The sequence below is a fragment of the Geospiza fortis genome, unplaced genomic scaffold (assembly GCF_000277835.1).
Source record: "Geospiza fortis unplaced genomic scaffold, GeoFor_1.0 scaffold157, whole genome shotgun sequence".
In the NCBI taxonomy this organism is placed as follows: domain Eukaryota; kingdom Metazoa; phylum Chordata; class Aves; order Passeriformes; family Thraupidae; genus Geospiza; species Geospiza fortis.
Genome location: NW_005054314.1, coordinates 8075526 through 8088936, shown reverse-complemented (window position 1 = coordinate 8088936; position 13411 = coordinate 8075526). Strand labels below are relative to the sequence as shown.

Here is a 13411-nt window from a genome sequence, read left to right as displayed (position 1 = left end):
CTCTGGGGTGTGGTAGCAGGCTGGGTGCTTTGGGATTTGGGGAGCCCCTTCCCACCTTTTGAACGGGTTGTCCACGGCCTTCCCTAGAGAGGAGCTCCTGCCGCTCGGAGCGGGAGGCTCAGAGACAATCGAGAGGGTTTGGGAGCACCTTTCTGTAAGGGTTTGGCTCTTCAGGTGCAGTGGCGATACATGCCCTTGTTGCTGTTTGTTATGTGTGTGAAGCTGAGACTCTTTTTCTGGTGCCTAGCGACAGGATGATAAACTAAAGCACAAGTTCCACCTCACCATGAGGAAGAACTTTCAATTGAGAGTGGCAGGGGGCTGAAACAGCTGGGCAGGGAGGCTGTGGGATCTCCCTCTCTGGAGACATCCCAAACCCACCCGGATGTGTCCGTGTATCACCTGCTTCGGGTGACCCTGCCTTGGCAGAGGGTTGGACTGGATGATCTCTTCTTCCACCCCCAGTTATTCTGTGAGACTGTGTCCTGCTGGGACCACAAGGGCTTGGTGAGGGGAGCTCTAAGTGCCCACAGTGCTGTGGAGCTCTGGCAGGTGTCTCTGTCGGGGACTTCACACCAGTGTCACAGCCTGGGGTATGGAGAGCACTGGGAATAGCAGAGCCACGTTAGCATGGTGTTGGGAGGAGGGTCTTGCAGTTGCTGTCCAGCATATGGATGGCAGGTGTTTAAAGCCGGGTAGGTTGGGCAGAAGCATTCAGTAACTCTTGGAGGAAGCACACCAGCTCCTGAAGAATTCCCTTCTCAGGAATATGCCTCGACTGTGCGGCGAGCAGTCCAGTCTGGGAATGTCAACCTGAAGGACAGGCTCACCATTGAGCTGCATGGTGAGTGAGCAGCACCAGGGCATGGTGAGCATCTGCTCTGGGCACCTCTGCCTGCCCACAGCTGAAGCTGTGCCACCTGCACGTGCTGTCCTGTGAAGTTCCTGCTGCCCAGGGCAGTGTTTCCCGGGGTGGCTGTTGGGGCACAGCACTGACCTGCCCCTGGTTCTCCCCAGCGGACGGGCGCCATGGGATTGTGCGTGTGGACCGGGTGCCACTGGCAGCCAAGCTGGTGGATCTGCCCTGCATCATCGAGAGCTTAAAAACCATTGACAAGAAAACCTTCTACAAGACAGCAGATATTTGCCAGGTATGAGCTGTCCTTCTTGCCTGCACCAACAGCTTAAGTCATTGCTCCCCCTCCAGGAAAGCCCCTGTACACTTTGGCAACTGGACACCCATTATAACATGCCCAATTCCTATATCTCACAGCATTAGCAGTTTAAAATTCCCCATTTCACTTGGTGTTTAGAAACCTCATTCCTGAGGTGTGAAATGTGATTGTCCTTGTGACAGCTTAACTGCTGCTGTGTCCAGCTGAGCTGGGGATGCAGCTGTGTTTCCCACACCCTGTGCCCCTGAATCCCCTTGGCTGACAACATCCAGTGGCCAGTCACTGTTCCTTCACGTCCTTGTGCTCATGTGGGGATTCCAGATGCTTGTTTGCACTGTGGATGGTGATCTGTACCCGCCTTTGGAAGAGCAAACAGTGACCACTGACCCCAAGGCGAACAAGAAGAAGGACAAGGACAGAGAGAAGAAATTCATATGGAACCATGGCAGTGAGTAGAGGCTGTGCCAAGCCCCTCCACCCCAGTACCCCACATCTGAGCTGGGTACTCACAGTGCCAGGTACTGGCAGTGCTGCTGCTCCTTTCCACGGCTCTCTCTGTTGCAGAAGGGATCCTCTCCCTTCTGACACGTGCTTCTCTCACTGGGCCATCTGCCTGACACATGAAATCCATTCCCTCTGTCACAGTCACTCTTCCCCTGAAAAATGTACGGAAGCGGCGGTTCCGGAAGACAGCTAAGAAGAAGGTGAGTTGCTTCTCACCCAGATGCAGATGAAATACCCAAGGGCTGGGAGGGCAGAGACATTAGAGCTGTAGCTGTGGTTGGTCCAGATGTCATGTGTTTTCTAACATTTGTTCACTTTTCCTTTCCTGAGATGAGGGTGAGATGAAGGTAGGATAGTAGATTTAAATGCTTCTTTGGGTGCTTCCTCTGTATTTTCCAAGATGCTCCTGAGGGGAAAATCCTCTGTGCAGAGTACTGCTGGACCTCATTCCTGTGGCTGCCTTGCCAAACCACATCTCTTCCTGCTCATAGAGAAGACCGGAAGAAAGACTCACATGGAAATGAGGCTTCACCTGCTTTCTCAGTTTAAATCTTCTCTTTCTGCATGGCCCATTCCCTTCCCCAAATAGTACCACTGTCACTTCAGCTGGGGGAGTGACAACAGATGGAGCTCAGAGACTGTCTCTGTGCATATGCACAAGCCAGGCAAGGTGTTGGGGAGATGCAGCACCCTGAGGCTGGGAAGACTTGTTCTTCTCTCCTTTGCAGTTTCTGAGAACAGGGTTGAGTGTGATTTTCCATGACATTTGGGAAGCAAATTACTTGAGACATTCTTGTAGCCCACAGGAGAGATTTGATATCACTGCAGTAAAATTCCTGACTAACTTAAAAATGAAAAATGAAGCTTTCTTTTGAGTGGGATGGGAAGGATTTGAGTTCACTTGAGTTCAGTTGAGTTGACCGTCAACACCTCAAGGACTTTCTGCACAGACACAAAAAGTCTTATGAAATACATAGTATAAACAGAAAAGTGAGAGCACTCAACCTACCAAGGTACAAAAAAGATGGATTGTTTTTGGGGAGTGCATAAATTACTTCACAGTTAAATATGAGCAAACTCTGAGCAGAGAGATAAGAAAGCCTTGAAACAGTGCTCTATCCAGAGGTGGAGCCTTGTAGTTGGCCAGCAGCAGCAGCATGCACAAGGCATTTCACAGTGTCTCTGTTCTCTTTCCCCTCTCTGGCCCAGTATATTGAGTCTCCTGATGTGGAAAAAGAGGTGAAACGTCTCCTGAGCACCGATGCTGAGGCTGTCAGTGTCCGTATCCTTGCAGTGGGGAAAAAGCTCAGGAGTAGGACAAGGACATGTGTGTGACCTGGGGGTTCTGGAAAGAGCAAGTTGAGCTTTGCATGGGTGTGGGACGCTGGGACATCAACACACAAGAGGCACAGGAGTTTTGGAGCTTCATCTTTGCCTTGTTCAATGTTTATTGTTTCCTCAGGGTAACCTTTCTTGTGGACTGTGCTGTTGTAGTGAGAAGGAGCTGAAATAGTAGAGGAGAAGTCATTAGAAAAGAGGTCTGGGATGTTTCATCCTGGGGATCCATAGGTACAAGGCCAGACTGGTTGGAGTGGCAGTGATCTGCCATTTTTAGCCTCTTCCATCACAACTGCATCTTCCAAGTTCCTCTTTTTCCCTTGACTCGCCTGTTCCTGCTGTCAGGCTGGGAAGTCATTGCTGAAGATGAAACAAAAGAAGTGGACAACCATGGTTCACTCACCAGCCTGGACATCTCCTCCCCAGGGATGTCGGGGCATAAGCAAGGCCATGGCTCCTCAGGTGCAGTGGGGAAGGCTGTTTTATTTCCAGGTGTGGTCCCTGGCAGGCACAGGGCACTGGCAGCTCATCAGCTGTGTTTTAACTCTTTTGCCCCCAACTAGAACATGATGAGCTGCGGGAGATATTTAATGATATCAGCAGCAGCAGTGAGGATGAAGATGAGAGGGATCATCACGATGATGAAGACCTGAACATCATGGACACTGAGGAAGACTTGGAGAGACAGCTGCAGGACAAGCTGAATGAGTCTGATGGGCAGCAGCAGGAGAATGAGGGGTCCAACCAGATTGGTGAGTGGCCAGCAGAGCATGGCAGAATTGTTGGGGTGCCAGACAGGCTGTGCTTCCCAGCTCTGCTGCTGCTCTGGGTCTGAGCTCACTCTCCCTTCCAGCCATGGGCATCCAGAAACAGATTGACAACCTGAAAAGTAAACTCCAGGAAACTCAAGACAGGAGGAAGCGCCAGGAAGATCTCATCATGAAAGTGGAGAACCTTGCCCTCAAGGTGAGAGCTCTCCTGAGATCTCTTCAAACCTGCTTAACACTGGCTGGCCGTTAGATCCAGCAGGCTGATTTGGAGAAGCCAGGAGCCTTTGCCTGCTGGGTTAAAAATAGCTGTGGTGTGGCTGTACACACTCCAGCATTTCCCTGTGGGGGCAAAGCAATCTGTGAAACTGGAGGAGACAAGGGGGTGGTTGTCACTGCACCATGTGACGTGTGGCAGCAGACCCATTCTGCCGAGAGCACACTGCTAGCTCTGGTGTCCATGTTTGTGTCTGCAGACCCGTCTCCAGGCCGTGCTGGATGAGTTCAAGCAGCAAGAAGAGAGAGAGAAGCAGCAGGTGAGGAAACTCCCGCAATGGAGTGGGAGGTACTGGGGCACAGCACTGCTCTAGGCTTGGCCTGACAGAGTTCCCTGAGCCTTCCAGCACAGCAGCTGCTGTGAACTCCAGGTTACAGGTCAGGTGGGGTTATATCTGTACCTCAGGTGAGGCTGTACCTCATCTGTAGTTGCAAGGAGCTTCCCAAGGCAAAAGGAGATACAAGGAGTAGGGGTGACTGCAGCTTTCCCTCTGGAGCAGCCAAACCATGCCTAGTCAGCAGTCCAGAGCTCTCAGGATTGCTGCCTGGGGTGAAACACAGCACACAAACCTGTTAGCACCCCTGTACGAGGAAGGCAGTGGCTGTAGGCTTGTGGCAGATTTCCTGCCTGGGCAGCTCTGTTCCAGCCTGGTACCAACGCAGGAGGTTCTCACTCTCAGATCCCTGTGGACATTGCCAGTCCTGTCCCACAGGAGCTCAAGCACAGCTCCAGGCAGCACACAGGGAGAGCAGCCACTGGTGTGGGTAGAAGATGTGCAAGAATCTTCTCCTCCTAGGAGAGGAGAAGTCATTAGAAAAAAGAAGTCTGGGATGTTTCATCCTGGGGATCCGCAGGTACAAGGTCAGACTGGTTGGAGTGGCAGTGATCTGCCATTTTTAGCCTCTTCCATCACAACTGCATCTTCCAAGTTCCTCTTTTTCCCTTGACTCACCTGTTCCTGCTGTCAGGCAGGGAAGTCATTGCTGAAGATGAAACAAAAAAAGGGCTGGGGCTGCCTGGGGCCCCAGATGTGCCTTACTGTAGTGTCTCACTCTCTCTTCCCAGATGGCATCCCTGCAGGAGCAGCTGGAGTCCCTCATGGAGAAGTGAGCAGTGGGCCTGGCTCTGTGAGCAGAGCTGGAAGTGGTGGTCACCTGCCACACTGAAGTCCTTGCTTTAGTCACACACTTCTGCTGCCAGTTGTGCTGCTGGGCAGTGGTACAGGGTCCATGTCCAGAGCTGATGTCACATCCACTGTGCTGGCTTTGGCTGGTGGAGTTAAAGAATTGGACTATGCCTGTGAGGGCAGCCAAAACACAGATTTACTGTCAATAGTCAGCACTGGCCTCCCCAGGACAGCACAGTGCTGGTTTCTGCATCTTACTGAGTCTTGGTTTGATGGGCTGTGGCCTGGTAAGAGTTTGTTCTTGTGTTTGAGGAGTGCTTATATCTGCAAACCAAACTCAATAAAGTTTCCTTTTCAACCCTGATCTGTTCCTTTGTGGTCTCCAAACCACACAGTCCTTGTCAGGGAGCTGTGCCTGGGTACCTTCCCCAAAGTGCTCTTCGTGGAGCTGGGTCAAAAGTGCTGGCACTTGGTGGGGGGAATGAGGCCCTTCTGATCAGGGAGTTCCTGTAATTCCTCACAGACTATGCAGGCAAATCCCAGATTAACCTGGCAGGGTGGGAAGAGGATTAGAAGGGCGGTTACAGAAAGCAACAGAGGACACCAGGGGCTTCAGCAAGTGTGTGCTAGGAGGGGACACCCCTCTCACAACCCACGAGCAGGGGAAGAAGGCTCTGCCCCCAGCACAGAAAGGAAAAGGTCAGCAGGAGCCCTGGAGGATGGTGTGTATGTCCAGATAATAAAGAAAGAGACAACTAAGGAAGACGTGGAGCTCTAGAAGGGCCAGAGTGTGCAGGGGTGAGTGTGATCTGTGAGCAGCCATGGAAGAAACCTACCTGCTGAATGTGGAAGGGGTCAAAAAGAAGATTCTGCACGGAGGCCAAGGGGAGCTGCCGAAGCTGCAGGATGGGAGCAAGGCAAGTGGTCTGGGTTGTTCCTGCAGAGCCCTGGGAGAGGGAGTGGGTTTGACATCCCTGCTCATTATGGTTCCCAGGCTCAGCTCCAGGTCTAGGAAGAGTGAGAGCCCTCACAACAGAGGTGCAGGAGGGGCTGGTTTGGGCTGGTTTGAATTTTCAAAATTCAAAATTTGGAAATTTTCCCAGCCAAATTTCTCACAGTGAGAGCTGGCAGTGCCCATGGCCTCACCTTGCACTGGGCCTGGGACACCTCCTCCCCCTGGCACCCTTAGAGTCCAGCAGCCCAGGTGGGTTGCTGAAATCTGCCTTTCCTGCCATGTGCCAAGCAGCAGTGAGATGTGCCAATGGGTTGTTCCTGGGAGACTCCCCAGCCTCTGATCACTGTGGGTTCCACCAAGTCCTGGAGCACACTGTGAGAGCTCTCTCTGCACAGGGCTATAAAGGGGGATCCAAAGGGAGCAGTGAGCTACAGCATGGATGGATGTTAAGACATTTGACCATCTGCTTGCTGTCTCAAGTGGGCAGGAAGCACAATGTCCTGCTGTGGAGGGAGAGCTGCCAGTCAGACCAGCACAGTGCTGGGAGCAGGCTGGGCCCCACAGCTGAGGCCAGGGTGGCTGCCAGGGGGTCTCACCACAGGGCTCTCTCTGGGCCAGTTCACGTTCCACTTCCAGACGCTGAAGGACGACTTTGAGCGGACGGTGATCGACGACAGCCGGGAGGCTGGCATGCCCATGGAGATCATCGTGGGCAAGATGTTCAAGCTGGAGATCTGGGAGACACTGCTGAGCTCCATGAGGATCGGGGAGGTGGCAGAGTTCTGGTGCGACGCCATTGTGAGTGAGGGGCCCAGAGATGCCCACTTCCCTCCTTCCTGCAGAGCCAGGACACAGACCCACGCATCCCAGAGATGCTGTGTCCATCTCTGGTGCCAACACAGCGTGTCACTTGGCCTCAGCATCGGGGGCTGAGCAGGGTGCTCCCCTCTTTGCAGCACACAGGCATGTATGCCCTGGTCTCCAGGGGCATGAGGAGGATTGCAGAGGGTCGGGACCCTCTGGAGGGCCAGAAGCACCGCTGTGGCATGGGCAACATGTTTGACTACCACAGCACGGGCTACGAGGACCTGGACGAGCTGCAGCGGACGCCTCAGCCTCTCATCTTCATCATGGAGCTGTTCCGGGTAAGGGGATGGCGGGGATGGCTGCCAGAGCGGGAACAGCTGGGACAGGCACTCAGCTCCTGCTGCCTGGGCAGGTGGAGGACCCCTCAGCATACAAACGTGACACGTGGGCCATGAGCAAGGAGGAGAAGCTGGCAGCAGTGCCCGTGCTGCACAGCGAGGGCAACCGGCTGGTCCTGCGCAGGGAGTTCGCGCAGGCGGCCGCCAAGTACCAGGAGGCTGTCATCTGCCTCAGGAACCTGCAGGCCAAGGTGAGCAGCACCAGCACCTCCCATCCCCACCTGGGTCACTCCTCAGAGTGTGCCCTGGGTGCTGGGACGGGATGGACACAGCCCTGAGCTGCCCTGGGTGCTGGGAGGAGATGGACACAGCCCTGAGCTGCCCTGGGTGCTGGGAGGAGATGGACACAGCCCTGAGCTGCCCTGGGTGCTGGGAGGAGATGGACACAGCCCTGAGCTGCCCTGGGTGCTGGGAGGGGATGGACACAGCCCTGAGTTGCCCTGCGTTGCTCGTGGGGCAGGAGAAGCCGTGGGAGGATGGCTGGCTGAAGCTGGAGAGCCTGGTCACGCCGCTGGTGCTCAACTACTGCCAGTGCCAGCTGGAGCTCGGCGAGTACTACGAGGTGCTGGAGCACACCACGGAGCTCCTGCAGAAGCACAATGGTACCTGTGCCCTGCATCCCACCCCTGCTGTGCCCGCGGCTCCCAGGGACTCCATGCTCTGAGTCCCCCAGCCGTGACGATGCTCATCCCGTGTCCTGTGATAGTGCCTGTGTCACCTGGATCCCTGCGTCCCAGTCTGCCCCCATCCTCCACATCCTCCCCCTTCCCATGATGATCCCTGCACTCCCTATGCATAGCCCAGTCTCCCTGCCCTTCCTACAGGTGTGTCCACTCCATACCCCACATGTGCTTGATGTCCCCTGCTCCCCAGGCTCTCCAGCTCCTGTGGCTGGTGGCCCTGAGCTGCAGGATGCCCACTGAGGGCTGTTCTCTCCTGGCAGACAATGCCAAGGCCTATTTCAAGCGGGCAAAGGCCCACGCTGCTGTCTGGAACGAGAGGGAGGCTCGGGAGGACTTCCAGCGCGTGGCTCACCTCGCCCCCTCCATGGCGGCCGCCGTGAAGAAGGAGCTGAAGCAGCTGGGGGAGAAGGTGAGGAAGAAGCACGTGGAGGATCGGAAACGCTACCAGGGCCTGTTCCAGTCAGGCCAGGGCCTGAAGGGCCGTGAGGGGCGGGAGAGCAGGGAGGTGGGTGATGGAGCACCTCAGGGGGAGGCTGGGGGCCGGGAGAGCCATGGGCAGGGGGAGCAGGGTGCTGGGACTGGGGTCACAGGACAGCCCAGGGCTGCCCAGGCTGAACCAGGGACCCCCAGGGCTGCCCAGGCTGAACCAGGGAGCCCCAGGGCTGGCGGTGAAGGGGCAGCACCAGGAGGAGAAGAAACCCGGGGAGAGCCTGTGGGAGAAGAGGTGGAAGGGAGGGATCAGGCAGCAGTGGGGAAAGAAGAAAACCTGGGCACCTGTGGGGCAAAGCCAGAGAGCCAGGGAACAGAGGAAGAGGATGAGAAAGAGGAGGAGAGGGAAGAGGAAGAAGAGGAGGGGGAAGAGGAGAAGAAAGAGGAAGAAAAAGAGGAGAGCAAAGAGATAAAGGTAGAGAGGAGGGCAGAGGAAGAAGATGGAAAATTGGAGGAGGAGAAGGAAGAAAAAGAAGACAAAGTGGAGGGGGAAGAGAAGATGGAGAGGAGAGAACAGAAAGAAGATGAGAAATTAAAAGAGGGTGAAGAAGTAGAGAAGGAAGAAGAAAATGAAGGAAGAGAGAGGGAGGAAGAGGCAGTAGTGAAAGGGAAGGAGAAGGACAAAGAGTGTCTACCAGCAAAACTGGAACAGCCTGAAGCAGGACAATGTGGGACAACAGGGGAGACAAAGGCAGCAGGGCTGCTGCAGGGGCTGGAGCAAGCAGCCAGCAGAGCAGAGGGAGCTGGCACAGGCAGTGAGGCCCAGGCTCAGCCAAAGACAGCCCCACATCTGGAGCCTCCCAGCGAGGGGCTGGGACCAGCTGAGGGGCCCCCAGGGCTGGAGGATAAACCATCTGGGGAGGCTCTGGAAGAGGGGAGCCGCAGGGAGCTGCAGGGAGCAGGCAGTGGACAAGAAAATGCTGGGGAAGGCAACATCCCCCCAAAGAGCTTCACCCCTGGGGAAGGTGAGGAGCTGGGTGGAGGGGCAGAAATACCTCCTAAGGGGCAGAAATGCCCCTTAGCAGCTGGAGAAGGGGGTGCTGCAGCCCGGGAGCAGTGCAGCAAAGAGCAGGGCAGTGCCCAGCCCTGAGCAGGGTCAGTTGCCCTGCTTGGGGACAGCTGCCAGGCCGCTGACAAAGAGGCACAGCACGGGCAGCAGGGCTCCTGTGCCCGGAGGGGAGCCCCGGGGCTGGGACTGGCCCCGCAGGGACACGGGGACAATGCTGTCCTCACCCTGCACGGCCCTGCCCGACTCACCGGCTCCAGCCCTTGCAGCTGGTGCCACCGAGCTCTGCTGGCTGAGAAATAAAAGCTCTTCCCTGGCACCCTGGGCTGGATTTGTTCCTGAGCGTGAGCAGCTTCCCTGAGCACAGCCCACAGCTCTGCCTTGCCCCGAGCCCGTGGCACAGGCATGGGGCAGCTTGTGGTGTCAAGGGGCTGCATTTCACCCCCCTTAAGCTGCCAAATCTCTCCTGTGTCAGTGTCCCCAGATTTCCCTGCAGTGGCACCGTGTCAGGCCTTTCCCAGCACTGCCAGCCCTGCCAGGCAGGGTGAGAGCCCAAAAATTGTCTGTCCTGGGCAGGCTTCACCATCAGCCAAGTCTGGGCAGGGCAGAGAGCCCAAGAGCCCCTGGCCTCACCCTGAACTTCTCTGAATCCCTCACTGTGCCACAAAGGCCCAGCAAACATGGGCAGCACGTGGGGCACCCAGACTCCTCTGGGCACTGAAAACTTGATGGAGCTCCAGGGAGAAAGGAGGGAGAGAACTGCCTTGCCCACCCAGCATCGTGCCTGAGGCTGAAGGGTTTCCTCAGCCAAAGTTCCTGGGGGAATGAGGGACTGTCCCCATCCCCACACAGCCCCTGTTCCAGCCCTCAGCAGCCACATGGCCTGCACAGACCTTGTTGGAAGAGGATCAAGGTGGTGGCTGGGGACAGGCCTGTGCCTGGGGACCCTGGGGCTCTGCTCCCAGCTCCTGCTGTGCCTCAGGCGGTGGGGACAGCCAGGGGACAGTGCAGGCTGTGTGCCAGCAGCCCTGCAGGAGCAGTGCCAGCACGGCACAGCCACGGGGCTGGCTCAGCCCAGACACATGGAGAGAAGAGGCCAGAGCACTGATCCAGGCATCAGTATAAATACAAATTTATTCTCTTTCCAAAGCAGAGATGACAAAGCAGTGAGGACAGCAGCACCACGGTACATGGTTACCAGAGCATTAGCCAGCCTGCTCCCCTCCCTGACACATCCTGGCTCCCAAACAGCCCAAGCACCAGCCTGGCCACCTCTGCTCCCCACACCTGCCACTGGGGCCAGCAGCTCTGTGCTCATCCTGCCCTTTTTCTTCTTCCAGTGCCCCCCAAGGCTGGATACTCCTGAGCACACCCTCAGGCCAAGCCTCACTCTGCTGCTCCCCACACTGCTGCCATCCTGCCCCTGGGATAACAGAGGGGTCCAGCGGGGTCTCACAGGCTGGCCCAGGGTCCCTGTCACCCACAGCCTGACACAGCATGCCCAAAGCCACCTGATGCCACCACACTGCCCTCCTGCCACTCAGCTGGCCGGCACGGGGGACAGCAAGGACAGCCACCCACGCTGCTGCCAGTGACACTGGAGCACTCCAGGCTGCACAGCCCTGCCTGTAAGGCTCACACTGGGGTGGGCACTGCTCCTCACCTCTGCCAGCAGCCCAGAGGCAAGCCTACAGCCCTGCTCACAACCTCCTGGAACAGTTCAGCACCATGTCCTATCCCAGCCAGCAACACCAGCCCTGCCTGTCCTTGCAAGCCCTGTTAAATGGGATGTTCCACCCCAGTGTGCAGCCCTGCCCTGCCCCGAGGGCTCAAACCTCTCACCTCTCTACATCCTGTGGCTCCAGAGCACCAGGGCCACGTCAGCCCCTGCTCTGGGTTACCCTGCAGCACCTGCCTCTGCCTCTTTCTCGACATAACAGAGCACAAATCAGCCAGCCCGAGGGAGCCCTGGGCACCAGGAGCCACCAGCCCCGAGCTGCCCTGCCTGTCCTGCTGCCCACCCACACTTGCATCACACCAAGGTGGCCCCAGGGCTGCAGTGTGGCTGGAGGAACCCTCCCTGCAGGAGCTCCCAGGCAGGGAGCTGGGTCTGTGCAGGACTCTGCCATGGCAAAGGCACACATGCCCAGGACACCAGGCAGGGTGAAGCACCTGCTGTGGGTGCAGCCCTCACTGAGCTCCCTCACTGCAGCCCTGCAAGGCAACCCCAGCAACAGGGAAAGGTGCTGGTTCCCCTGGCAGCAGGAGTTGGGCTGGTCTGAAAGTGAAGGGCAGCTACACTTAAGGTATTAGAGTTTAATAGAGTGAGTCCATGAGAGTATTTAAGTACAGTATATATATATAATATATAGAAATATATGCAAATTAAACAATAAGGCTCTGTTATAAAGACCCTCTCAATATAAGGCTACTAGCTGGGCTGAAGCTCTAACATGGACTCAATCCCTACTCCAGAAACCTCACAGACTCTCTCCTGGTGGTGTGTGCCTGCCTGGCTGCAGAGCCTTGGGTGGCAGAGTTCAAACCATAAGGCTGGCAGCTGGTCACTGTTATAAAGAGTTATTTTAAGAATTGTGTGGCTCCAGGAGTGTTTTGGTGCCCACAGACCTGGAGGCTCCTGGGCAGGGATGAAGAGTGGGATGCTGAGCTCTGCATCCCCCGAGGGTGCCAGGGGAGACTGGCAGTTTTCATGGCTTCAGTTCTTCCTTCTGAACCATCCCCCCCAGGCTTGGACACTGTGGCCAGTGACCCAACCAGCCTCCTGGGGAGCCCACAGTCCCACTCCTGCACGGCCTATGTTCCCCTGAGATCTTCTGGAGCTGGCAAGCATCCTGCACCACCAGCTCGGAGGGAGTCTGTGTGAGGTCTGCTGCAGCACAGGGAGCATGGCAGGGAGAGAGGGGAGGAAAGCAGCCAGGTAGCTGGTTAGGAAAAGCCTCTGGCTCACAGGAGGTGTTAGATAAGGGAGGTCATACCTGAAAGAGAAATAGACAGGTCAGGAGAACAAGACCCAGAGCCAGCTGGTTAGATGGGAGCTGCTGCAGAGCCAGGAGGATCCTGCTCAGGAGTGGCAGAAAGTGGGCAAGAGTCTGCATGGGCAGACCACCACCTCATGTTAGTGCTGGCACCAAGCACTGGAGCACAGAGGGAAGGAGCAGAATGACCAACACCAAACCCACTGAGTGAGTGGAGTGCCATTCACACACACATCCCTGCTGGGAAGAGCCATCCAGGAGCAGCCAGGAGAGCCTGCACCACTGCTTCCATCTCACCAGGCTGCTGGGGCCTCGGCCTCTCCTGCAGAGGGGTCTGACAGGGATGAAGGCAGGAGGGGGCTCAAAGCTGTCACTGCAGGTGGTGCTGGCAGTCTGTCCATCCTCACGGTGGGGTGCAGGTCCTGAGCAGGGCAGGAGGCTGCCCTGCAGCTCATCACAGGGATCTGTTTGGTCTGTGCTCTTGGCAGCTCTCATGGCCTCTCCTTGCAGGTGTGAAGCCTCCTCCTCCTCCTCCTCCTTCTCCATCTCCTCCTCCTCCTCCTCCTCCTCCTCCTCCTCCATTCCCAGGCCACACACCCGTCCCAGCAGCACTGCAGCAGCAAAGCTCTTGGCTGAAGCACTGCAGGTCATCAGCTGTTGCAGGGAAGCTGGGGCTGGGGCAGGGCTCTGTGGGAAAGCCTCGCCTGAGGGAGCAGGGAGAAGTGAGAGAGGAGGATTTCACTCAAGTACCTCGGGAGCTGGGGAAGGCGCTCCGCAGCTTCTCCATGATGTCTTCCAGGCACATGCTGACCTCCTGGGTTTTGGCTTCCACCTCATCTGCAGCAGCAAGGAGGGCAGAGGGGGAGGGAAAGGCTCTCTGGACACACCGC

The 13411-nt window shown here is 56.6% G+C and overlaps 4 protein-coding genes across 4 annotated transcripts in view; 2 read left to right on the top strand and 2 right to left on the bottom strand.

The window, feature by feature from the left end:
- The window catches only part of LOC102032049 (magnesium transporter NIPA2-like), a 4310-nt gene extending 4119 nt beyond the window's left edge, over positions 1–191 (bottom strand). The window contains exon 1 of the mRNA XM_005419947.3: positions 179–191. Coding sequence (XP_005420004.1) covers positions 179–191 — 13 coding nt within the window. The remainder of the gene's footprint in view (positions 1–178) is intronic.
- On the top strand, positions 190–5551 carry TAF7L (TATA-box binding protein associated factor 7 like). The gene is made up of 11 exons (XM_031056117.1): positions 190–216; positions 700–844; positions 1018–1151; positions 1497–1623; positions 1821–1879; positions 2889–2961; positions 3363–3479; positions 3581–3769; positions 3871–3983; positions 4261–4320; positions 5127–5551. Exons 1-11 carry the CDS (start codon positions 190–192, stop codon positions 5169–5171), a joined length of 1089 nt encoding a protein of 362 aa, XP_030911977.1. The 3' UTR covers positions 5172–5551.
- Positions 5552–6008: 457 nt separating this feature from the next.
- Positions 6009–10891, top strand: LOC102031708 (aryl-hydrocarbon-interacting protein-like 1). Its single transcript, XM_005419945.1, has 7 exons — positions 6009–6104; positions 6761–6940; positions 7099–7287; positions 7362–7538; positions 7808–7949; positions 8291–8512; positions 10866–10891. The coding sequence occupies exons 1-7, from the start codon at positions 6009–6011 to the stop codon at positions 10889–10891; spliced, it is 1032 nt and encodes a 343-aa protein (XP_005420002.1).
- The window catches only part of DRP2 (dystrophin related protein 2), a 30791-nt gene continuing 28021 nt past the window's right edge, over positions 10642–13411 (bottom strand). Inside the window, exons 22-23 of the mRNA XM_014306581.2 lie at positions 13272–13398; positions 10642–12521 (exon numbers count right to left, since the gene is read on the bottom strand). Of these exons, the coding sequence (XP_014162056.1) occupies positions 12502–12521; positions 13272–13398 (147 nt within the window). The 3' untranslated portion in view covers positions 10642–12501. The remainder of the gene's footprint in view (positions 12522–13271; positions 13399–13411) is intronic.

Bases quoted from the DNA above. Each gene is read 5' to 3' on its own strand.
- TAF7L (XM_031056117.1), top strand. From the start codon at position 190: ATGCCCTTGTTGCTGTTTGTTATGTGT. The intron at 1,624-1,820 runs GTGAGTAGAGGC...CCTCTGTCACAG, and splicing joins ATTCATATGGAACCATGGCA to TCACTCTTCCCCTGAAAAAT. The intron at 3,480-3,580 runs GTGCAGTGGGGA...GCCCCCAACTAG, and splicing joins GCAAGGCCATGGCTCCTCAG to AACATGATGAGCTGCGGGAG.
- LOC102031708 (XM_005419945.1), top strand. From the start codon at position 6,009: ATGGAAGAAACCTACCTGCTGAATGTGGAAGGGGTCAAAAAGAAGATT. The intron at 7,288-7,361 runs GTAAGGGGATGG...CTGCCTGGGCAG, and splicing joins TCATCATGGAGCTGTTCCGG to GTGGAGGACCCCTCAGCATA. The intron at 7,539-7,807 runs GTGAGCAGCACC...CTCGTGGGGCAG, and splicing joins TCAGGAACCTGCAGGCCAAG to GAGAAGCCGTGGGAGGATGG.